Genomic DNA, 25,124 nt, shown 5'->3' on the forward strand with positions numbered 1-25,124 from the left:
TACTGCCCCAGTTTATCAGCACCAGAGGGAGTCTTTATTTTATGGAGCTATTTTATGTCTCAATTACAGGTTAGTGTCAGTTTTGTGAGGTGAGATGAGGACATGGCTCTTAAACTTGAGTAAATCCTGCCATGTAGTATACTCTGGTGGTTAAATGTAGCTCTGCATGCTTTTGGTGTATCTCCTGATAATAAAGTTATGTGCTGTACTGTTTCTTTGCTGCCACCAGAGAGCACTGTTGCCTTTGACTAAAACACAGATCCTACTTTGAATCAGAAGAGGCTTTCCATCAAACAGAGCTGTGGATCAGGCCTCATAATGGGTCCTTGAAAGTCTGAATGGGCCTGGCTCCCAGTCTGACACTAAATGTACTAAATTTGGGTATTAGTATAAAAGAAGAAGAGAAACCTTGACGACATCTGTGGTAGACCAACTTAATTATAGTTTTATATTAGCCATTCCAGTGCAGGTACATTTCCAGACCCTCAGATTTTATTGCCCATGACTTTGGTCTGTGGAATTAACTTCTATTATTTGTGGTTTAGTACTGCTGAGGGTTGCCAGGAAGTGTTCTGTTCTTCCGATGGAAAAGGAGCGTCAGACTGATGTGAACTGCTTTTTCTGATTATTTGGACTTAACATCAAACATGAGGGGTGATAACAGTGTTAATTTACACTGATATGGACATGTTAGCCCATATTTCCACTCATTTGCCTTTCAGTGAATCCGTTTATGGCAGCCAAAACCAACATTCCTCCATTATATCTGCAGTGGTGTCAGTCAAACAAGTTATTGTCTTTTGTTCAGATTTATTCCTGTCCATTCAGATGGAGAAAACCACTGAGTAAGGGGTGATACAGTATGTAGGGGGAGGCTGAGGTGGGTTTCAGGTTTATTACTGTAAGTGATATGTCTTATTACAGCATGTATTAGGACCAAGCTCTAGGTACACAAATGTTACTATACTTTTTAATCAGATAAAACCTTTTTCTGGCAGATCTTTAATGTCTGCACAATATATAAAAGTTGAGAAAAGGAAAACAACATTTTTGCCAAAGAAAGCCATTCCATGTCATTTAATGACAGAACTACAGCCTTCAGTAAGTACATTTATGTTACAAAAAGGGTTTTCATACTCAGTTTTAAGATGTAGTAAGTAACAATCCCTGCATTGTGGTTCATTTGCACTAGTTTGTGTTGCAGTGGTGCGCAACAGGCAGTCAAGGTAAGAGCTTTAATATAGTCCTGGCATGTTGCTAACGCATATCTACTTGTATGTATATGTTATTTTAAAGCTTTGTAGCTCACCTGTTTTCCCCCTCTGTCTGCCACGTTTCTGTTTCCCGAGTGACTGATGTGAATAAAAAGTAGCAGAGATGTTTCCCCTTACCAGGGAAATCACTAAAGTCCCTGCAGCTATTAATCAAAATCAGCAATAAGTAGTATTATATTTTTTCCGGCACGAAAATAACAAGGCATCTCTATAATGGGAAATTATCAATTGGTGCAGGCATAGAGGGCACTATGTTTAATGATTGGAATAAATTCAGTTAAGTCTGTATTTATCTGTAATTGGCTAGGTGAAGACTACTACTACTCATAGACTTTTATAGACATATTACACCTTCAATATTAAGTAAATTCAGGTCTCCCCAGTGTGCACTACATGTAAGTTACACACTGTCTCCTTTGTACCTTGATTTGGTCTCATCCTGTAATTAAATCTTTCTGTTAGGGTATTTCAGCGCACTGTAAATGTCGATCCTTCCCATTGGACCTACATAAATCAGAATTTAATCTTTTGGGGAAACTTTTATTGTTTGCAAGATAAATCTGAAGGATTGCAAGATTGGATAGGAAAGCAGAAAAAACGTTTTACTACTCAAAATTACATTAATTTTTTCAGATGTTTCTCTTTTTTCTTGTGAATTTCACCTTTTCAGTCCTCTAAAATCATTCAAATAAAAGTGGGGGAAGAAAAATTATTTAAAGGGCTAAAAAGCCCAACAATATGGGAACCACTGGCATGTTAATAGCCTGGTAATTCCTTAACACCCTTTATTTTTTTCATGCTGAATAATGTAAGATGACATAATGGTTGGAGCAACAATAGCCCAGGCAACACTTTTCAGAAATCCTCTTCCACTTTATTGACTCTTCTCCTGTCTAACCACAGCGATCTGCTGCCAAGGCCCCATGTTCATTTTGCCTCTCAGCCCCAACTTCACTGATTTCTATTACTGTAAGCAAGTCTTTGTGCTTTGTAATCTAACAGATGGAAGTCTGTGGGCTGCAGATGTCTGAGCAAAGTGTAACTCGTGTTTCATCTATGATCTCAAGATGATGGATGACTGCAAAGTCTTTGTCATTGAGATTTTCTTCCCTTTAATTCTCCATTCACTGTTAGAGTGACACCACTTTGTGCTGCCTCCCAGCACCATTACTTCTCTCTTCAGGGTCAAAAGGTCATAGATGTGCACTCACAGCCCTGCTCAAGGTCAGCTAGGATCTCTCAGGTCCTGCAGAAGCCCTAAAGACATCACAAAGAGCTGCAGTTAGCCCCACTGTTTGCCCCCCCCCCCAATCACCACCACAACCAGTGCAAGCCCTGCTCTCAGACTGCATGCTTATCAAAGAGCTCATTCACACTGCTCAGCACAGTTTGAGACTCAGAGAGGCACAGAGGTGATTTACTGGACCTCGGTGCCACTCTAAGGTTGTACAGCGTTAGACTTAGCTCTAAGAAAGATGCTTGGTTCTTCACCTTCCCACAGACCACAGCCCAAAGCAGTGCCACACGCCCAGGTCTGCGTTCCTGTGTGTTAAAAACAACACAGAGACCACCACACTGACTCCCGGCGGTGCCCTCAACCTACATCTCCGTGCCCAACGCGTCATGCTTAAATGACCAGCCAACGTAACGGCCTTTACATGCAACCATTTTCACTCTCCCCACAAATCCCTGAACATGATATACATGGAACGCAAAGCAAGCATTTTATGAATATGCTTCTGTGTGCAGCTGTCGTGAGGCTCAAAAGCACTTCACTTTCTGGGTTTGTGTTGTTTTTGAAAAATAGCTCTGTCTGTAAATCCCTCTTTTAACCTTGGTACATTTAATTGAAGTTCTGATGACATTTTCCAATAAAGAGGAGGATTTTTATGGCATTTAAACCAGAGAAGTGTTCCTTTCAGACGTGCAATATAACTAATATCACTTTAACCCTGAAGTTATGTTGACATTGGCTTTACTTCCTCATTGTTTGGTGTCAAACAGACCACACTGCTATATCTGTAAAAATAATATTGACAATAATTGCGAAATCAATCAGTGTTTTTCCTTTATTTTTTTTCCCTTTTCTTCTGACCTTATTAAAACCCAATATGTAGAAAAGGAAGACGTAAGGTGACAAAATACAGAAATTACTATAAAGGATTGTTTTTGCACCAAATAAGGAAATAATTCATATATTTATTTGTCATATGGGCTCTGCATAAACAAATATTTGCCAAAAAGTCATCCACAGACAAAGAAATGAACGGTATGTTATTCTACATAGTGACAATACTTGTGTTTGGGGTCAGGTTGGAAATCCCATAGAGATCGTACTCCCTGTTAAACTGTTATAAAACTCCAGCAACAGAAATCCAAATAGACCTATTTGGGATTTGGGCTGAGCAGTGCTGCATATAAAGTACTGTCACAGATATACAAGGCATATGAAAATCCATTGTATATAACCATGTTTTAAAGCTGAGGCCAAGCTGAAATAATGTGTCATTTTCTGTAGTGGACTTCTGAAACATGTCATCAATTTAGAAGCAATTCTCATTAAAGTATAGCAAAGCTCATCAAGTATCAAGTTGATAAACAATATTAAGTTTGTTTTTGAACAGTTAAAAAGACTTTAAACAGAACAATAGGGTGAAGTAGGATAAGAAAAATATTCACATGGTTTGGAGCACTATCTGGTGCAAATAGACCCAGCATGTTGCTAGCAAACACACAGAATATACAGTACATTTCTCCAACTCCAAACTCCACACCTTCATTTTGAGTTTCTGTGATTGATTTGGAGCGAATACAGCAGGATACCAGGCTAATAAATGACAAGTGGTTGCAAATCCTTAAACTCTATCATATGTCAAAAAGTGAAAGAAGACTCACAGTAGCTGTATATAGTATGTGAGTATCTACTGTGATGTCTTAAATCTCACAAATGCTCACAAAGAGTGCTTTATCTCAAAGCCACCGTGGCTATTAGTCCCAAGCTTATCATCAATAAATCTTTCAAAGCTCTCTGAGGTTAAAACTAAATGCAGGAGAAGATGAGCCCACTACTATTTAAAACCCACCCTCAAGTCATGAAGATATGTATTGCTCTGCTGATATGAGCAACTGTGTTCTGTAAATATCATTATCTCAGCTGTATAATTAAGAGCCTAATTCCACTTTTCTACATCTCTTGTGCATTGAAGTGGGTGTTGTCAAAAACAGCATTCCTGTCCTGTCTACTGTAATGTCTATGCCTGTTTGGAGGGGAGGGGGTTGGAGGGAGCAGGGAGTGTTTGGGGTCTGTTGTACAACAGTAATTGGGTGTAAAACAGGTGGCGCTCTGTTGACACTGGAGAGAAGCATGTGAAAAATGTGCTGCTGCCATGCAATCACAAAAGGAAAAGGCTGGCAGTTGACTTAGACATTTAATCACTGTGTTGGTGATAAGTAGAGGATCAAACGGCGGCACGAAAAGCCTAGAATAACAGGGAGAGCCACCTAAAGCTCCACAGAGGGGTTCCTGGTGGAGACAGGCCAAGGTACTGACAGAGCTGGTAGCTGGTTATCACACTGGCTTTGGGATGTAGAGGTATAAGCGAACAGGAAGCTGAGGATTCAGGAGCTCACTGGGCTCTTAAAGTCTGGATGAACAACATTATTTTCTTCCTCTCCACGTGGGACACAATTTCTTTTGTACTGGTCAAGTTTGGTTTCCACCAAAAGGCGGACTACATGATGGCACTATAAGAAGATGATCACTGGGACATGCTACTGTTCTTAGTGTCAGTTTATGACAAAAATACATCAGAAAAAATAATCACCAATGTGCAGATGAGATGACAGCTACTTTGTGAGAGTCTGAACTGAATGTGCATCATTTGTATGGAGATGGACCAGTGGACAGCACAGCACATTTGACAGTGGCATGAAGGCTCTCAGATGTTTTATCTAAACAAGAAAAGCGCAGAGTGTCTTCTTCAAAGGACCTGAGCTGAGCACACTAGAAGAATAAGCCTGTTGTTCTGAAGTGATAAAGATGAGTTACTTGATACAGTTAATGTCTCCACAGAAAACTTGCATGCATCACTTTAAATGTTAAGAGACAAAAAAAAAGCACAGTGCACTATAGATTATCCCCACACACAGCGCGCGCCACTGATCAGGGATCCAGTTACCAACTTCGCCGACACCGGGCCACGTGACTCAGGTCCTCCTCATTTTAAAAAGAGCTGCTACACTGCAATTCCCTCCAGAGCGTCAAAGAGGTGGTAAATGCTTCCAGATGACCGACTTTCGCACCTTCTGTGTCAGAGGGACAACTACTGGAGAGTGCGGCGCGACCAAAAAGTGACTTTGCCAATCTGCCGATGGTGCGCTGGACCGAGTCCTTTGAGTTTCAATCACATTTGTGTTCTGATAAGTTGGCGTGCATCCTGCCAAGTAGCCTAATCTGTATCTTCCGTCTTTGATCTGCTGGCCAAGGATGGTGCTGGACCATAGGAGCGCATTTCGCGCCTCCGTTTTACTGGCTTGTGTGATAATCTGCACTAACGTGCTATGTCCCGTCGGTGCCTATCTCTACAACAACCGCTACGCAGGGTGAGTAAAGACCCCCATTCATTTCTGGGGCTCACGAGAGCCTGATAACCTACAGGCTACTGGCGCTCTCATTCTGCAGGAAAAGCGCACTGTCGCTATCAGAAGAAGTTTTCTGCTGAGACTATCTAAACACCAAGAGACGGGCTTTATCTTATGTTGAGAGTAGAGAGAATGAACAAAGAAAGTCTTTATGCTCACCATCTTCCTCATCGTTTTGGGACATATTTCCTGTTTGAGACATAATATAATGTTTTCAGTTTACTCTAGACTGATCTTGTTGTCTGATGGCTTTTTGATAAGACTGTATCTGCTGTGCTGTGCTGCAGAGAGGCATTCAGATTGCTCATGATATGCACAGATGACACTGGGGATGCTTGCAGCAACAGTGGCCTGTCAAACTGCTCAAAGTATTAATTTCAAAAATTATAGCTGCAAGAAGGCAGCAACTCCCGCTCTTTGTGTAACCATGTGTTTGTGTAATCACAAGACAGAACAAATTTGTCACAACAGTAATTTTTGTCAGAAGTCCTGGCATATCAGTCCATGTACACATACATGACCAAATGTGGGGCACACACCTCTCCACCTAGATCCTAAAAGTAGCTGCACTCAGGATTTGACCTTGGATGTGAAATTTGGGGAGCAATTGGGCAAATACATAGTCTCCAGTGGGACCATCTGGAGCTGGACACATGCAGTAAAAAAGAGCTTTTAATATCATTTAGTGGAGGCAGAGGGAGACCACCTCTGCTTGAATCCCCTCCTCTTCTGTCTCAAACAACATACATATAGGCCTATTTTAGATATTCTCCAAAAATTGTGTACCTCATACCAACTGGGGAGGGGGTCTGTTTCACTCAGAATTCAGGGATGTGGAGAGTGTTGTTTTACTCATAATGAGCCTTTAGTCTAAAAAGAAGGAAAACATGTCATTTAATTCATTAACAGAGCATCTTGAAATTATTGAGTATCAAGATTTGGACATGGAAATGGAGAAATGATGACTGGACTGTATTACAGTATGAAAACACTACTGGGAGTCATCTTCTTGGTTTAAGGGCCAGATTTTAAAAGCCAATTGCTTCCATCCCAGAGAGAGTACTGCTGTGGGAATCAACAGACTGAAAACTTAAGGACAGCTTTAGCTCAGAAAGCCTTGCAGCTGGTAAAGCAAAAGGACTTTGCCAGGCCAACACTGTAACGAAAACAGTATGTCATCTTTGAGAATCAGTGGAAATGGAAATGGTTCAGTTTGGACTACAGTAGATCTGTGGGGTGCTACTTTATTTTCCCTGGGACTGTGTGTGCATGGTGCTGTATGCACTGGTCAAAACAAAAAAGTCCTATTAATTTGCTATGGAATCACATATCTCTCTGATGTTTCAGACAGAGAATATATTATACCTCAAGTTTGTTTTTAAGTTTGAAATTTGTCTATATTCACGGTACCAACTGCCTGTTTTAATCAGTTTCCCCAGTTTCTCATCACATCCCAACAATATTTTTACCTCCAAAAGCTACTGACTAAATTTTCGCTTTGAAGTCCATCTTCTATCACCGCCGTTGCCAAGGAAACGGGCTGTTTTTTGGCACTGTGTTGTGGTCACTGAAATGGGGTGGCCACTCACGTGGGACACCCCGGACCCTTTTGTTCCTCAAACCACAGAGTGGCCTACTGCCACCTTTTATTAGGGGCCCCAACTTCCTGTGTGACACATTGTAAAAAGCTCTTTGAAATAAGCGAAACGTTAGAGAGGAAGACACCAAGAGAGAGGAAGAAAAAGTATGAAAGTGGATGCATATGTAACCTGGCAGACAGACAGGTAACTGGGCTGACACTGAGAGTCTATAATTAAGAAACTAATGAATTTTTTGCAGTGTGTTAGCTTTAAGGTCAAACCCCAGGAACTGTGATCTGCAGAGTAAAAGCAACACTATGTCAGATTCAAGATGAGGATGAAGAGGATCTTTGTTGTGTAGCACGGCAATATAAAATAAAAAAGGCTCTCAAGCTTCTCCCTCTGCTTACAGTTTTTGTTTCAATTATCTGCCAAGACCAGCATGTGAATAATAATATTACTGTATAATGGTTTTTATATTGAATTCTAACTAATTTAAACAATGTATTCTACAACAAATTAATTAACTTTTTTCTTGACTACAATGAAATTCTTCTTGATTCTTGTTCAACAAAACTGGATTAAGTACTCAAAATGAGCAAAAGCAGCATTGTTTTTTACTCTGACCACAGATGTTTAAATACAGTCCACTACAGCTTTATTTTAAGCCTCATCTCATCCACGAATTTTAAATAAATACTAGTGGTCAACCATCTGTCTTGTGCAGTGTCTCTGCCTTCACATTACAGTATTATATTCATGAATGATTTGTTTTCTGTGTATAATCACCACATTAACATGACAGGAAAAAAAACAGATCTCAGCAGTCAGTCTGATGTATGTGCCTGTTGCAATGTCAAACACATTAAAGTAGTTGATGATATTTCATAATTCAATTTTTTTATTTTCTCCTCATAGAAAAAAAGTTGAATGTTAGATTTCTAAAATGTTGGCTGTAGACTTTTCACATCGTTTGTGTTTTTCACAAACATCTACAGTATATATCAGTATATGATTGATATATTTACAGTATGAAAATGTGAGACAGCTGTTGCTATTGTATCTGCCAAAGAATAGTTCCAGGTGCTACCTGCAGAGCAGGAAACAATGAAATATAATCCTATAATGATGTCTCACACAGATTGTTTGACTTGGGTTTGACCCTGTCATCTATAGGACTCTAAAAGAGGAACCACCCATTTTCACCATCAAACATCTGTTATTATAAGTGTCACCTTCCATCAGGACAAACGGAGGTTGCATTACCTGTGACTTCATGGCTCAAATGTTTTTGAAATGATGTGCACTTAGCGAAAATTGATCCAAGCCCCGTTACAGTGAATTTTAGGGCCGTAAAAACCCTGTGGGGCACTTTGATCCCAGTTGTAAGCCGACACACTCTGTTGTTTTTGCAGTGATCAAGTCTTCAGGATAACTCCAAGTAATGATGAGGAGGTCCAAGTGCTCAGGAAAATTCTGGGACATTTGAAGGTTGGCACATAAGTTTTCTCATATTCCCTTTACACACACACATGCTCACTATTCTGACTGATATTTATGACTCCTGTCCTATGATTCCTGTCAGTGACATCTTTTGAGTAATTTGTCAGACACCATTTTAAATAATTTCACTTAAAAAATCTATTTTGTTTTGACTTTTTGTTGTTATTAAAGTGTTTTTTCTTCCTAAAATACCATTTTAAAATGTGATATCTGTTATAATTCTGCTCACACCAGTCTATAGTCCCCCAGTGGGATTTCTATGACACTTGAACAGCAGTCACAGACAAAGTGAGGCGTGACGCTGGTGGTAAAGATGGGGTGACATGCCAGAGGGCTGGGGACAGCGAAAAACAGAGAGACAAGGAGCAGCCGAGTGTGGTCATCTGTCACAGTCAGGACGTATTCCCTGTCTAAAAGACTGAGATAGTGTTGATAGGATGCTCTGTATTAATTTCAGTGAGACACCTCAAGAGAAGAATTGGGGGAAAATACAAAAGATTTCTTCTGAATGGTAACTATATGAACATGTGTTTCAAAGATACTGAAATTAGGGGGAAACCCTGGAGGACACAAAGCCCTCGCCTCTTTTCCCAAACTCATTTAGGAGTAATTACCCATCAGCCTCAGGAGCATGGATGACCTTCCTTTGCACATTGTTTTAGTTTGCAAATGCACAGCAAAGATTGTTTGTAAAGCATGAAAAGCATAATGTAATTATAGACATTCATACATTCTTAGTCGAAGAACTTCTTTGAATAATTGACTGAACAGTTGATTTAACTACAAAATTAGTTTTTCCAGTGCTTATGAAAGACCAAAGCATATTTGTGAATATTGGTATGATCATTTTCCAGTAAAAAACTAATGACTAATAGATCAAAGACAACAAAAAACCTCTGATTGTTTCTTAGTTGCAGAACCTAACAGGGCTAAGACAGGGCAGCCTTATGTGATAAAAAAATGTTTATGAAAATTGATTGGGAAATACTGTATTTGAAAAACAGAAATGATTCAGTGATTTTATCGGTAAATATCACCTAATGGAATAATTTATATTTTTTGACATAAGTTGCGTGAGTTGCTCACTGGTAGCATAGTGGTATTAATGCCTGGACATTAGTTCAATCCGTCCATCCTGTGGACAAGTGAGTTGAAAAAAACATTTTAAATCTCAGCTGGGATATCTCTGTCCACGCTGTCCACAGACAGACCAAATGTGCACTTATCTATACCACCACTCTCAGGTAAATCGTAGCCCCATATTTCAAAAAATCTCATCCATCCCTTTAATTCTAATTGTCAGTTTGGGAGAGTGGAGATAATTTGCACGTTTCTGTTGTAATAAAACAGTGGGCGATGAAGGACCGTAGCCACGTACCATTGAGGATACTGGGATCGACTTTATTTTTTCTCTTAAATCATTTTAGAGACTTTCTTTTGGAGGGTTGCAGAGATTTCCCTCTCAGAATTGCTCATATCCTGGCTACAGCCCTGTGGCACTGCGGTCCGTTTCTCCAGTTTGGTTTGGTCCGCTTGGGTTGCATTTGTGCAGCCACATGCCTCATCAACATATATGAAAGGCATCTGTTCGGGTTCAGGTCAGGCTTTCATTTAGTGGTCCAGAACCAATACAGCTCTGAGCAGGGAAAGAACAGAAGAGGACAAAAGTGGATTCAGTAAATGTTTATGATTTGTGGTGAGGGATACCAGGAGAGAGCCAGGCTCCTGGTCAGGACCTGGCCGGAGTATTATGTATGTAAGGGCAGCGGGCACAGTGCTCCAAGGCCAACCGAGGCAGTGGCAGCTACTGTTTGGACAGCTGTGCACTTGTGTTTTCAGTAGCTTAGCCACACTGCCATACCTCCAGTGCCAAAGTCAAACTTTTCAGCCTCAGGCTAGGCATGAGGTCAAATAATATACAGCTACTGTAAACTACAGAATGCAAGAGAATCAAGAATCTGATCCATCATCAACAAAATAACACATTTCTTCAGATAATAATCCAAGATTTTTGAATTTTGTTTGGCTATGTTCTATGGCTGATTGACATAACATTTAACCTATACCCGTGAAAGATTGTATCTTTGCTGTTCTACCTGGAGTAGGGTAAGTCATTCCCAAGAAAAAATCCTCTGGTACACAAGAATCAACGTGTTCTGCATTTCGAGAAACAGTTTAGGATAAATTAAAGCAGCCTAAATTGTAGATAGCGTGAGCTGTGAAAGCCACCATGACTGAATAGAGTCTGATCAACAGAAACTATCTGCATTAACAGGTAATACAAGTTTAAAGTAAACCTCATAGTTTGACTGACAGGTGAACTCTGGGGAGCTCAGAGAAGAAACACGACAGCTCCTAAATGCACCCGATAAAGCAAATACCAAAGCTATGCATTGTCAAGATAAGATATTTCTACCTGTTGGATTTTCACAAAAAGTTAATAATTACTTTGTGAGTCATTGCCACTACAGCTCCTGGAGAACATGTTTATGGCTGTACCTGAAATGGGACATGAGATGTTGCCTGTTAATTCCAGCAACCTCTTAGCATGTACAGTATCTGGTCAGTGGCCATTAGGGCTCCCCATCCACCTGTGAACCACATTTTCCACCTCAGTGGTTCTATGTAAACTAGGGCTGCAACGAACGATTAATTTCATTATCGATTAATCTGATCTGCAGAGTATTTGATCGATTCATCAGTTGGTCTATAAAATAGTGAAAAATGCCAATGACAATTTCCTAAAACCCAAGGTGATGGCTTCAGATTGCTTGTTTTGTCTGACAAATGCTCCAAAACCCAAAGTTTATTATTATGTAAGACAAAGAATGAAGGAAATCCTCACAATAGAGAAGCTGGATTTAGGTATTATGTTTGGTATTTTTGCTTGACAAGTGACTTTTGAATTATCAGAACAGTTGTTGATTGTTTTTCTGTTAATCAACTAGTCGATTTATCAGCTAATTGTTGCAGAGATTAAACTGAAATAAATAGAAATCTTGAGTGTTGTCTGAGGGGAGCAATGACACATAATTAGTGGCTGTCTCTTTCCTTTCTACTATTAGAAGTTTTGTTTGAGTTATTCCTGGGTTTAAATCTGTGAAACAGATGTACCAATATTTTTGTAAAATCACCATAGCTGCTGTTATTGCCTCCTTTGAGTTATTCCATTATTACTGCCTATGGAGCAGTTTCAGCATTTGTTGATAAAAGACATCATCCTCACAGTCTGTATGTCCTGCTGTTGGGGGGAGACAGACTGTTGTTTGTCTTGAGGAGAGACTTAAACTGAGCTATACAGGATTTTGTAGAGGGTGAATTTTCTCTTTTATAAGTTCATCCTCACTTCTTACATGATGCATGCATGTTTCTATGAAAGGTTTTTGCAGATCGGTTGACTTCATTCGGTTTTGATTGACTGAAGAAACAGATGAGAAAACATGCCTATTTGCTTTCTTGCTGAGAGTTAGATAAACGCTGCAAATATGAAGCTGGAGCAAGCAGCCGGTTAGCTGGAGGACTGGAACAAGGGGGGAACTAACTTCCTGCAACCTCATGTTGACAACCGAACATCAGGAAGTAACTGCGCTCGGCCAGGAAATAAATGGCACATAAACACACACACACACACACACACACCCCGTAAAACTATAACTTGTTGTTATTGTACAGACTAAACAAACAAGATATAACGTGTTACTCAGTGAGCTTCAGAGGTGCTGGTAGACGGATTTTATTACCTTTGAACCACCGAATGTCGTGAATGTACCACCTTCTTCCAGGAAAAAGTCTCTGATATTAGGAAAAATCTAACAATTTCATAATGGATGTGGCCTGCCTCTGCCCTTACATCATCATACCACCGTGGAAACAGTGCAATTTTCACCTACTACCTTTAATGATCAAAAAGAGGTGATACAGCAGCTAAACTCCTCCACCTGCTCCCTTGACCCAGTGTCTTATAGTGTAAGGATGATTGAAATGTCATTTTATGGTAAGTGTTGCAATATATGGCCCCTGTAATTATTAAATGATGGGGGGGAAGGGTTACCTTAAGCTAGCTAGCCATATTCTAACATTACCATAGATAACGTTACATGAAACACCACCGCACAAAGTAACCTACATCTATAGCTAATGTATAGCTATATGTTGCAAAATGAATTCATTACTCTATCACGAAAGATTTATCACTTGATATGACTGAGTCTGAGCCTCACTCCACTCGACCATGAAATATGCAGGTTGTGCGATGAACTGGCAACAGCTGGAATGGAATGGAAGTGGGGAGAGGGAGCGTGTCATCTAGTGAGTGGATGTAATCAGTGTTATCAATAGCACCTTTAAACCTTTAACCTAGCTAGTACTTCCATCTGTCTGTCTCTCTCTCTCTCTCTCTCTCTCTCTCTCTCTCTCTCTCTTTTTGGGTATGTGTGGGTGGGTATGTTTATGTTGATGGGTGGGCAGGGGATTATTTTATGAATTTGTTTTTCTTTTAAATATGTATTTAAATATGTACTCATGTCTTATTTTATTTTGTTCATATTTGTTGTGTGTGAAGCACATTGAGCTTACATTGTATGAAATGTGCTAAATAAATAAATTTGACTTGAATTGTCTTTGGACAGAGCCAAGCTAGCTTTATCCTCCTACTTCCAGTCTTTATACTAAACTAAGCTAACCAGCTGCTGGCTGTAGCTTCATATTCACCGTACAGACATGAGATTAATCTTCTCTCAGCAAGAAAGTATGTAAGCATATTTCCCAAAATGTTGAACTATTCCTTTTTATATTAGAGCATCCACTATCAGGCTGTGAAGCAGCTGCGGAGATTCAGAAAACGTACAGTGGGTAGACCTATTTGGGTTATAATACACATTCACTTTTAACTGTGTTTTACTTTGGCGAACTTGTTTTCTTTTACTTGACATATAAACACTAAAACATATAAACACAAGAGCTTCACCTCATCTGCCTTAAGGAAAGCGAGCACTTTTTTATTGAACTATAACTTTTCCTTTCTTGTTCTGCCCATGCCAGTATTACATCAACCAAAGCAACACAAATTCAGTTTATAGCTACCCTGTATACACAGACACACACACAAAAAAGAAGAGTCGCATAAAAAATCAGGAGACAGAAGATTTAAAACACAGACAAAGAATGCATCTTTAGGGCTCATAAATACAGCTATAAAATTTTAAATTGAGAGAATTGTTTGTGAGGAGCTGAGTTATCTGATCAGGGATATTTAAGTGCCTTTTAGACGTCTGTGTTTTAGATTTGTTTGGCTAATAGAAGAGCAGTGCTGAAACATTTGGGGTACTTAACCATTTGGAAACGCCATAAAAGTGCAGAGCGGTTTATACTCGAGGGCACCAAACATTCCAGATGAAGATTTTCTACCCCTCTGGCTCTAAACAAAGTTAAATTAATCTGGTATGCATTCTGTAAACCATTAAACCAATTGACATATTAACAAGCATGTGTGCCAGCCTGCATGTCTCTGCCCCCATGCCATAGTACAAATGAAAGCCAGCTGAGGACGTTCACACATCTGCAAACACGGATACACTGAATATACAGCATTCTCTTTGCAGTGACTACTGTGTGTATCGTTTGTGGATCAGTGCTTTACTCTTTGCTTAAAAATTCGTCTTCTTTCTTTTAGTTTCTCTCCCTCTCTCTGTTATTTTATCAGTCACCACATGGTGTCTGTGTTTATATAGTTGGCAAGTATAGCCAATGGGCTGTCTGTTTCAGCTAAAGCTAACAGACCCGACTATCACGGTTTGATAACAGGCGCTGAAAGACTGGTTATTGTTGCTAATATGAGAGGAAAGCAGAGGGAGAGTCATTCACTGCAGGTTGTTAATGGGACACGTCAGAGTGTGTTTTGCCTCATTAACGCTTAAAGTCATCAACATTCCCGTGATTTAGTCCATTGCTTGAAGGTAGAGACGAGAGGAATGTTAAACTGTCCAGGTCTTACCAAACAACTTGGTCATCATCACCAAATGTTTGTTGCTATTTTAAACACCCAGCAGATAAGATATTAAGTTAGTTCTTGGAGTCGATTCTTTTTCTGAAACATATGTTCTTTAACCCTCAACTAGTTTAGTTTAGTTCAATTTAGTTTCATTTAGTTGTTATTATGAGAGGTCAGGCATAAAATGACACACATCTACAGTATACATGTCAATAGTGAGATAGTTACTGTATGTCCAAGACGTGTTTCCACTGTAGTTTGTTGATGTAAAGAGTAAAGATGGCAGTCCTGGCATACACCAATCTGATATGCTGGATTGGTATCTGTGCCAATACTGACCTTGTTAAGTGGATCGGATATCAGCCAAAACATAACAGATCCACATTAAATGTCAGTTCTTGTCAGTGTCATTTTAGGTTTTTCCAGTGTGGTATACAGATTTTAAATTTGGGAAAAAGAGAGCACTGGTTCTCGATTTTGTTTTTGTTTTGTCATAATTGGTATCGGTAGAGAAAAAGTTGGATTGGTATGTGGCTAGGCAGCATCATCCTTCATAAATAAATTCACACCCAGTCAGACAAAAAAGAATAAATAAAACAACAAATCAATCAAAAAACCCTCTCCTTATAGTTGGGCGATATAACAATATACAGTGTACCATGAGAGAGCTGTAAGAGATTTTACCATACTGTTTACACCATGGTAGCTATCCTTTTTATATCTCTTGGTGTATTAGGTCTTTGTGGGTTGAAAACCAATGAGCAGGGCTACCATATGGATCAATACTGGATGTGATATATGCTGATAACGCAATCTAAAATGACCATAACAAAGGATTTTATCTTTATCACTAACTCCTATCCCTCATTAATATATCCTGCTGGGTGTTTGTGCCTCTGTAACCCCTGATCTAATATATTTGTCCTGTTCCTTTAGGTGGACTTCTGGCAGCCCAACAGTGCTACTCTAATCTGTCAAAATGCCACTGTGGATGTCCATGTGAAACGCAATGAGACGCGCGGTTTACATGCACACTTAAAGCAGGAACATATTTATTATCGGTAAGACTGGAAAGACCACCAGCCAAAAATACAGAGACATACTACAGTACACATGCATGCTCGCTTGTGTACTCTCACAGTTAGCAGAGTTTCTACACCCCAAGACACATCTGTTATCCAAAGGGCGTTACAATTACCCAGCTTTCCCCAGCCAGAATATATGATTTGCACATGCAGACTCAGTCATAGTTTTCATGCAAAAGACCTCATACTTCCTCAAAGCCAGGACACACAAAAACACACACCCAGTACGTTAGAGCCCCTCCCACAATCTGCTCCCTTTCATCTCTCTACCCCATCCCTCATCAAAATTAACGCTGAAATGATGGAGTTTTATCAAAGCAGCCGCAGCTAGAAAGAATTCCATTGTCATCTCTGTCCTAAGGGAGGAATTGCAGATCTGAGGCAGAGGGGTTTTTTTCTACTGTGTTGATTGACTTAGGAAAAATGGTTTACACTGCAGGGGACAGTCTTTGGTAGGTGGTTGGGTTTTGAGGGATTCAGGCATCAACAATATCATTTTATTGTCAAGGAAATAATCAATTGTTTTTGTGTTATTGAGGTAGTTATAGATAGAAATGTATATATAAGGACATTATGTGGAAGTGTATTATTGGAGAGTCTGGCGGCCCACATAGCTGCTAAGAAAAGAGATCACATCATCTGTTTTAGGTTGGAGTGGGAAGTGAAGAGGCATAGCGTCTGATCAGACATGAGAGTAGTCTATAAACGGATAAGGATGGTGATAATTATGGTTTTGGATAATTTACAACACATTTCATTTACTGACAGACAGCAGTGTCATAACAAGTATCATTTGTGCTGTCACAGGGTGAGTGCTGATGTAGAAAACTGGTTTGGATGTTGGAAAAGAAGAGGATGAGTGAGAGCAGTTGCATAAGGGGTGTTAGGATTGAGTCAACAATAAATCCAGAACCCCTGATCCACCGCTTCATACCATCCCTCAACAGACATATTATATTCACTTACAATGCAGTGACACTACAGTCAAACAGGAACCTACTGTCACAAATTATTAAATGGGAATATCTGCAAATTTTAGGTTCTCACATCAAGTTAAGAGTTAATGTTGTGGGCAGAGACACAAACATGTCACCTGTGCAGGCAAATGTCAAACCGAGACACTCAGAAAGCCACTGAGAAACCACCAAACCACCAAGTTTAAGATATATAGAAATGTAATTACAACCACATCACCGGCCCAATCTACAGTCATTTTACATGCTATTTATATGTTTTACAGTAGCTATAAGGGTACTGCTCTCTAACGAACCATATTTTGTAAATGGTTTCTAAGTTGTAACTAAAAGGTTTTTCTTAATGACCATTAATTCATTTATCAATACCATATAGATGAGAAATAGGTTATTCATAAGAACAATAACAATGTTTAGGTTGCCAGGTTGTGAAAAACACTTGTCACGTGACCTATTTGCCAGCTCTAATCGATGACTGAAGACCGTGAGACACAACTGAAAGCTCAGAAAACCGTATCTTCGAGCTTATATTATTTAGTTACATAACAGTTAGTCGATTAACATAAACATGCAACTATTTTGATAATCAATTAATCGTTTAGGTCATTTTTAACGCAAGAGTAGTGAAAAAATGCCCAACATTCCAGCCTCTAACTTTTCATATGTGAAGATTTGCTGTTTTCCTGTGCCATGTATGTCATTCTAAACTGAAAATCTTTGGGTTTTGGACTTTTGGTTGAACTAAAAATGACATGTAGTGGAAGAACCCTTTTTAACACTTATACAGTAACTTCAGGCCTGATGGTTTATTATGACATTAGGCTCTTTATTACTGGTTCACTCACTCACTTAAAACTATCAAGTGCAAGTTATGCAAGGGGTGGAACAGCAGCAACCCAAACAGATGACCCAAAAGTGTTTATTAATAGCTTATTACTGATAAACAAAGCATTATTAAATGATTTATTGACCAATAATAAACACATCTTTTATAAAATATCCCTTATGCGTGACTGTACTCACGTGTTTGAATCAATTAATTAGTTAATGGTAAGGGTGTTACAGTGGTTGGCGATCATCTCTATCATGTGTCTGTCTAACTCCCTCTCTTCCATCCACAGGGTGTTTATCTCCAATCTACAGAAGGAAATTGAAAAGCAGACGGGATATCGTTCCTCTCGCAAGCGGCGGTCAGAATCTCAGTATGACTACGAGGTTTACCACTCTCTGGAAGAGGTAGATGTGAAGCCCACCATCTAACTACCTATCTCTCACTCTCCTCTGCCCTTTAATCTAATGCACACACAAAGTAAACAAACATCCTCTCTAAGGTGCTCCCAAATCCCAATTACCCCATTCCACAGGTCTCTCTCCCACTGCCTTGTACTCTCACACACATAGACACGCACTCTACTTCAGACACTTCACAGCTTTAGAGTGTTTATTTTCCCAGGTCGATCAGGCTCCTGGTTCATGAATCTGTCAAGCCCTATTAGGCAGCATGAATTCCACACACAAATCTTTAGTACTCTGAGCTTTGATCCTCTCCTTCGCTGTAAAACACACACCTACACACGCATGCATCGCTGTGTGGCTGTGCAGACACATCATGCAGACAAAGACGCAACCCCACACATACACATGGATGCACATTACAGAACATGCATGGTTTTCACTTTTGATTGCCTGAAAAATTAAATGCATATTAAATCAACCATTATTTTTCTCCCATTTACTCTTAAAAACGTTGTAAACAAATCCTTGAATGACATTCACTCTTCTACATTATTTTCTGTCTTTAAGATCCAGAGCTGGATGTTTGAAATGAACAGAACCCACTCCGACCTAGTTGACATGTTCTCCATCGGGAAATCGTACGAGGGAAGACCGCTTTATGTGCTTCAGGTAGCATGAGACACACATGAAAAATGACGCGCAGAGACGAAAAATGACGTGCACATGCCCATGTACACTCGTGCTCCTCTAAAACTGACAGTGCTTGTCTCCTGTCAGCTAGGAAAGAGAAGTCGTCATCAGAAGAAAGCTGTGTGGATCGACTGTGGCGTCCATGCCAGGGAGTGGATAGGACCTGCCTTCTGCCAGTGGTTTGTCAAAGAGGTAGTCTTTTTTTCTAGTCTGCAAATTTAAATATTAAAAGCCTATTTGAACTGTATGCATTGTTTGCATCAATGCATGTTTCATCTGTGTCTTAACAGGAGTACATATCTATCTATGATAGCCTATAGTAAGCAGTCTGTGATGTTTGGTCTCTGGGATCTTCAACAAAACGTGAACATCTGTTCACTTGTCATGCACAGTTATGCAAATACTTAAGAATACCCTTTATTGTTCAGATGTTGAACATAACCCAGATGTTTACACAAGTTCCATCGCGCCCTTAAAGTCTTAGTTAGTACCCTCTGAAGCGAGGACGGTACCAGACCAGAGCTCGACATTAACTGCAAGAACCTTTAATGGCTTGTTTTATATTACTTAGATGCCAGATGAGTGGGATTTGCAACACAATGCAACACAACGAGTGCTAGAACGTTAAGATAATTAAAGGAAAGTCTATGAATATCAATTTAGATCACTGAGTCACAGCCTGTTTTAAGGAATTCTTGCATGATAGACCTCAACTTTAAAATGCTTAAACAAATGCTAAGAAGTATTTCAAACTCTAGTAACCAAATGAACTGATGCTGAGTTGAGTAGAAATGAACTGCTTCAACATATGCCACTCTAAAGTAGTCTAAAGCTTAGCTTGTCTAGGGTTTACTGGACTGTACCCTTCACAAAACAATGTTTTGTTGTGCTCTACGGTCATTCTGTTTGCAGATACTTGGCCTCCACTATGAAGCTTTAGTTATAACTTAAGAATGAGAGACAAACTAAAATACATGACAAATTCACATTAGGCCATTAAATGGATTTACAAGTTCAGTAGGGAATTCTTCGAAGAAGGATAAAGTGGGAGTAGGAAGAGAGTGAATAAGAGAGGGAAAAGAAAAATAGCAGCAGGAAATCAAAAACAGAATGACATAAAAGGGAAGACAAAAAACAACAAGAGAAAACATTTGACACAGGAAAACAGTCAAAGATGCTCCACTTGGCTCAAACATGTGCCCTAAAATGCGAATCCACTGTAATGTAGTAACTGGGATTGGCCACTGGAGGTCAGGGTGTCATCTTTGTTTAAGGCTTAAAGCATATTAACCTTGGCCTGAGTCTGATTAAAGAGCAGGTATTAACCCAGTGCCCAGATTTCCTTACTCCAATCCACATCTATAGTCTGAGTATTAACCTACTGCAGTTGTGCATTTAAATAACTGTGGTAGCATGTATAAGATTACAAAATAATGAAAACATAGCATAGTAATTACATGCAATTGTATGATTAGACTACAATCTAGATGTGTGACGTCAGTTAAAATGCAGTTTAGTATGCTCTATAATTATACTGTTTTATATTATAATTTAAGGCCATCAACTCATACCACTATGACTCTGTGATGAGACGACTGCTCAACCAGCTCAGCTTCTTCATCATGCCTGTCTTCAATGTGGATGGATATCATTTCAGCTGGACCACGGTACTGTAGGTCTTTCCACATATTCAATACAAACTAAATCTTGCTGTTGAGTCCAAAGTTTTGATTGTTATCTTGGAGGGGAAACTAGTTTTTAGACATGTTTCTACAATATTCTGATACTTTGCAGAATGCAAGGCCCAGAGGAGAAACCTCTTTATTTTATTCAGGTGCAAGTACATGTATTCAGAATAACAGCTGGTAACACATCACACCTGCCCACACAGATTTTGAATATGTTTAAGGTTGTATACTGAATATTTTGTGTCCGAGTGGATCAGAATTAATACAGTAATTGATAACAAAGTGATTTTTGTCATTGTGCAGCCCTTATCTCTGTATAAGTATCTATGTATACAAAAATGCCCCTCAGCTATTGTCTACATATCTACTGTTAGTAATAGACCAACCAGAGCTGAGTGAGTGACAGATGGATTATTTTAGAGATGGCAGGTAGCTCTGTTTGTTTGATGAGTCTGACAGTCAGTGGACATACACAGTGACAGTGCCTTTATTTGTCCCGTAGGATCGGTTCTGGAGGAAAACGCGGTCCAAAAATCACAAGTTCCACTGCCGAGGAGTGGACGCTAACAGAAACTGGAAAGTCAAATGGTGTGGTGAGTGTGATAACACTGACCTTCAGATGAAGTCTGAGGAAAATCAACTGAATCTCTCTCTCACACATATAGAACACAGAGACACGCACACTGCAAATTGGCAAGGCACTCCTGTTGCTGATGTAGTCTTTTCTGTCTATTAATCAGTGTAAGCTGTGGATGAAATATTTGTGTAGTGACAACAATCTGTGTTTGATGTCATTTAGTCTCTGGTGGGAGGTGGGTGGAGGGTTCTGCTGAATCATCATCACTCCTGGAGGGCTCTGAGAATATAGCAGAGAAATCTGTGGTACAAACAGACATATGGAGATGGGATGTGAGTTCAGCAACAGAAAGAAATTGAAGAACCAAGATCTGCACTCAAAGGAATATTAGCTCACAAATGGGCTATTTGGGCACTTAATTTAAAAGCTGTTCTTAAAGGGAAGCTGCTGTCAGTGAAAACGATGTATTTGGTAATAAACCAGCAGAGAAAAGGAAGTACAGTAATATATTTGTCAATGATGTTTGGCAATGATGTTTATGTAGCCATGCAGTAAGTGCTTGAGACTTTATACATATGAATGATGGAACTGAAATGAAGACATTTAACATATGTAAACTTCAGTAATGGACTACTGCAGAACTGCATAAAACAGAACAAGATAACTTTCAGCCTGACAGAAATTCATGCTTATAAATTTACGATATTAACCATAACATTGGTTCTACTATTTATAGATATGACTTATTTTTAGAGGACTTTAAATGCAAACATCAGTATAGCCTATAATGTTTGGGACTGCACAGCAAAAAGAGGTCAAGCAATTGGGAATTAATTAAGCCTTCATTTTTTCTTAGAAAAGTGATTTACCTTAAATCAAGTCTCATTATCTGGATACCAGTGATCTATATTATTTTTTATCTTATTTCAGATGCAGCTTTCGGCAGAGCATTTTGGAACCTTATCTTTATCTTTGGCTTCTGTTATCTTTGGTATTATAATGTGATTTTGGTGATTTCAGTGTGTGTCTGCATTAGTTTTCCCCCACAATATCGCTCTCTGGATTGGGTTCAGATTAGAAAAGAATCCAGATCACAGAGCCTAACTTCTTATATATTTAATTGGAAAATCTGAATGGAATATGACCAAAAGTTTGATTTGTGCATCCAAATCTGCTTAATGTATTCTGCTGTAATCAAAAAAATGGCTTTTTTTCTCTCCTGTCCTTCCCCAGATGAGGGTGCCTCCTCTCATCCCTGTGATGACACTTACTGTGGTCCCTACCCTGAGTCTGAACCTGAAGTCAAGGCTGTCGCCAAGTTCTTGCGCAAGCACAAGAAACGTGTCAAAGCATATATATCCATCCACGCCTATGCCCAAATGCTGCTTTACCCCTATTCTTACAAGTATGCCACTATCCCCAACTTCAACTGCGTGGTAAGAGATCCCCTGCTTGATAATAAACCAATAATCAACAAGTCTTTAATAATATTCTTATCCCTCACCTTCCAGTGGCCTACTGCATGGTTGTATGTTGGAGTTACTTAACTGGAACGCCTTGATATTAAATCCTACTGTGAAGACATATATAGGATCACTGATGAGCTGGCCTTGTGCTTTCACTGTCCAGGAGTCAGCAGCTCATAATGCAGTGACAGCCCTGTACTCTGCCTATGGAGTGCGGTACAGATATGGACCTGCCTCCACAACTCTGTGTGAGTACTGTTCTTTCTCTTCATTGTATCTTCCATGTTTAGAAAACGAAACAGAATTGATGATTTGTCATGTCGTACCTGTTGTTTTGCGCTCTCCTTCCAACCTCATGTGTGGGTTTTTTTTATTTGCCAACAAGGAAAGTGGATCATTATTCGTATTATGAAATAGGGAGAAGTGCCCGTTTTCAATCAGTTTAGTCTTGCATGCAGTGTTCTGAATGTACCCCTTGAGAGGTGCTAAATGCAGACATGTAGATGTAACACCAATAGGAATTAAATGTTTTCAGAGTCACCTAAAGTTGAATCAACTTCTTGTCAGCAGTGGTGGAAGAAGTATTCAAATGATTTACTTTAGTAAAAGTAGCAAGACCACACTCTAAAAAATACTCCAATACTCCAAGTCTTACATTCAAAATGTTTTAAAAAGAAGTACAGAAGTATTAGCAACAAAATGCACTTACAGTACTCATTTTGCAGAAGGGCCCCTGTCAGTGTTATAATATTATATAATCGGATAATTATTATTGATGTATTAATATGTAAGCTGTACTTTAATGTTGTACTTGGTTAAAGTGGAGCTAATTTTAACACCTTCATATACTGTTTGGTAAATGAAATGTAGTGGAGTAGAAGTGTAAAGTAGCTCAAAATGGAAATACTCAAGGAAAGTACAGTACTTGAGCAAATGTTCTTTCCACCACTAATTGTCAGGTGTTCCTATGTGCTTCAACATGCAAACAACTGCTGGCATTGGTACTGAATTACGTTTCTAAGTGCTTATATAACAAAATATTGTTCCAATATTTTCTCATTCTGTTTGTTTAACTTTTTCATAGATGTTAGCTCTGGCAGCTCTATAGACTGGGCCTACAGAAACGGGATCCCGTATGCATTTGCATTTGAGTTGAGGGATACAGGATACTTCGGCTTCCTCCTGCCTGAATCCCTGATCAACCCGACCTGCACTGAGACTATGAGGGCAGTGAAGGCCATTGCATCAGGTCTGCTGAAGAAGTGTGAGACAGACAGGGACAAATTTCCATATATATGACCGCACTGCAGGTCCCCAGAGCTCCACCCTCACAGTTATCTCAACACCTCATATTCCTCTGAGATTTCATATTCCTCCCAGATATTATCAGCTGAAGAGCTGAGAAGGACCAGCAAAGCATGAATTTTAATTTGCTTTTCTTGTTCTTGAGGTTGTTCATCTTATTTTCCTTTTCTGATAACATATTAACTGATGGTGGTGGGGTTTTTGTGCCAGTAACCACGAATCCTATGCGTGACCAGCCTGTCTATATACAATAAGATCCTACATACAGTCACAGACATCACATACATCAGAAAAAAATGAATAATGCAGACTTTTCCATAATATAAGTTTTTTGCAGTGGTCATGTGAGCACTTGTCATGATACAGCAGCACTTTTTTTTTAAGAAACAGCTATGGTTTTAATGTCTTCCAGAAATGTGTCATGTTAAGCAAACTTTTCACAAGAACTGTTTTTAATGAATATAACCCCATATATCTATTTTTATTGTGGTTGCTTTTTATTTTGAAATTAGTCCTACGAAGTGCCGGTTTAGATTTTTAGCTATAATGTTAATGTATTAATGCCTTTATTACTGCAACATTGTTGGTGTACATAATATGCTATCACCTGACAATCTTGGGTTTGGTTTAAATTGAGATGTTTTTTGTTAGATTTCTTTTAAGACTGAAATTTGAAAGAATGACCTGTCACTTTAGTAGCTCACTGTGTCGTTACTCAGGTATGGATCAGTGACAAAGAAATGTTTACTTTTTGACAGCTTATGTACTTAATGTGAGATTCTAATAAATATCTGTATAATGTCACATTACTTTACATCTCTACTTGTCAGTCAATCAATGATCAGTTTTTCTATTATGCAGTGGTAGCCCATATTTTTGTTTTGTACACAAGTTTGTAGGGATGTTTGATAATAAACATTATTTTAGTCATGTGACTTTTATTATGATAAACTCACTGACCTTTTAATTATAAAATGATAACTTTAAACACAACACTTTTAATCACGCTGTCTCTTTCAAACATCCTCCTCTTTTTCTTTTCCACTCTTTATATCCAGTCTCCAATTCTGCAGCTCTGCTCTTATTTATGGATTCAGAAATGGTGGAACTGACACA

General features: G+C 39.1%; 1 protein-coding gene across 1 annotated transcript; it reads left to right on the forward strand.

Moving 5' to 3' along the window:
• The first annotated feature begins 4,741 nt into the window (after positions 1-4,741).
• On the forward strand, positions 4,742-25,001 carry cpa6 (carboxypeptidase A6). Its single transcript, XM_044176708.1, has 11 exons — positions 4,742-5,876; positions 8,911-8,986; positions 15,924-16,048; positions 18,168-18,282; positions 18,850-18,951; positions 19,060-19,164; positions 20,529-20,639; positions 21,163-21,253; positions 22,471-22,673; positions 22,867-22,951; positions 23,788-25,001. Exons 1-11 carry the CDS (start codon positions 5,761-5,763, stop codon positions 24,000-24,002), a joined length of 1,344 nt encoding a protein of 447 aa, XP_044032643.1. The 5' UTR covers positions 4,742-5,760; the 3' UTR covers positions 24,003-25,001.
• The last annotated feature ends 123 nt before the right edge of the window (positions 25,002-25,124 follow it).

The sequence above is a fragment of the Siniperca chuatsi genome, linkage group LG19 (assembly GCF_020085105.1).
Source record: "Siniperca chuatsi isolate FFG_IHB_CAS linkage group LG19, ASM2008510v1, whole genome shotgun sequence".
In the NCBI taxonomy this organism is placed as follows: Eukaryota; Metazoa; Chordata; class Actinopteri; order Centrarchiformes; family Sinipercidae; genus Siniperca; species Siniperca chuatsi.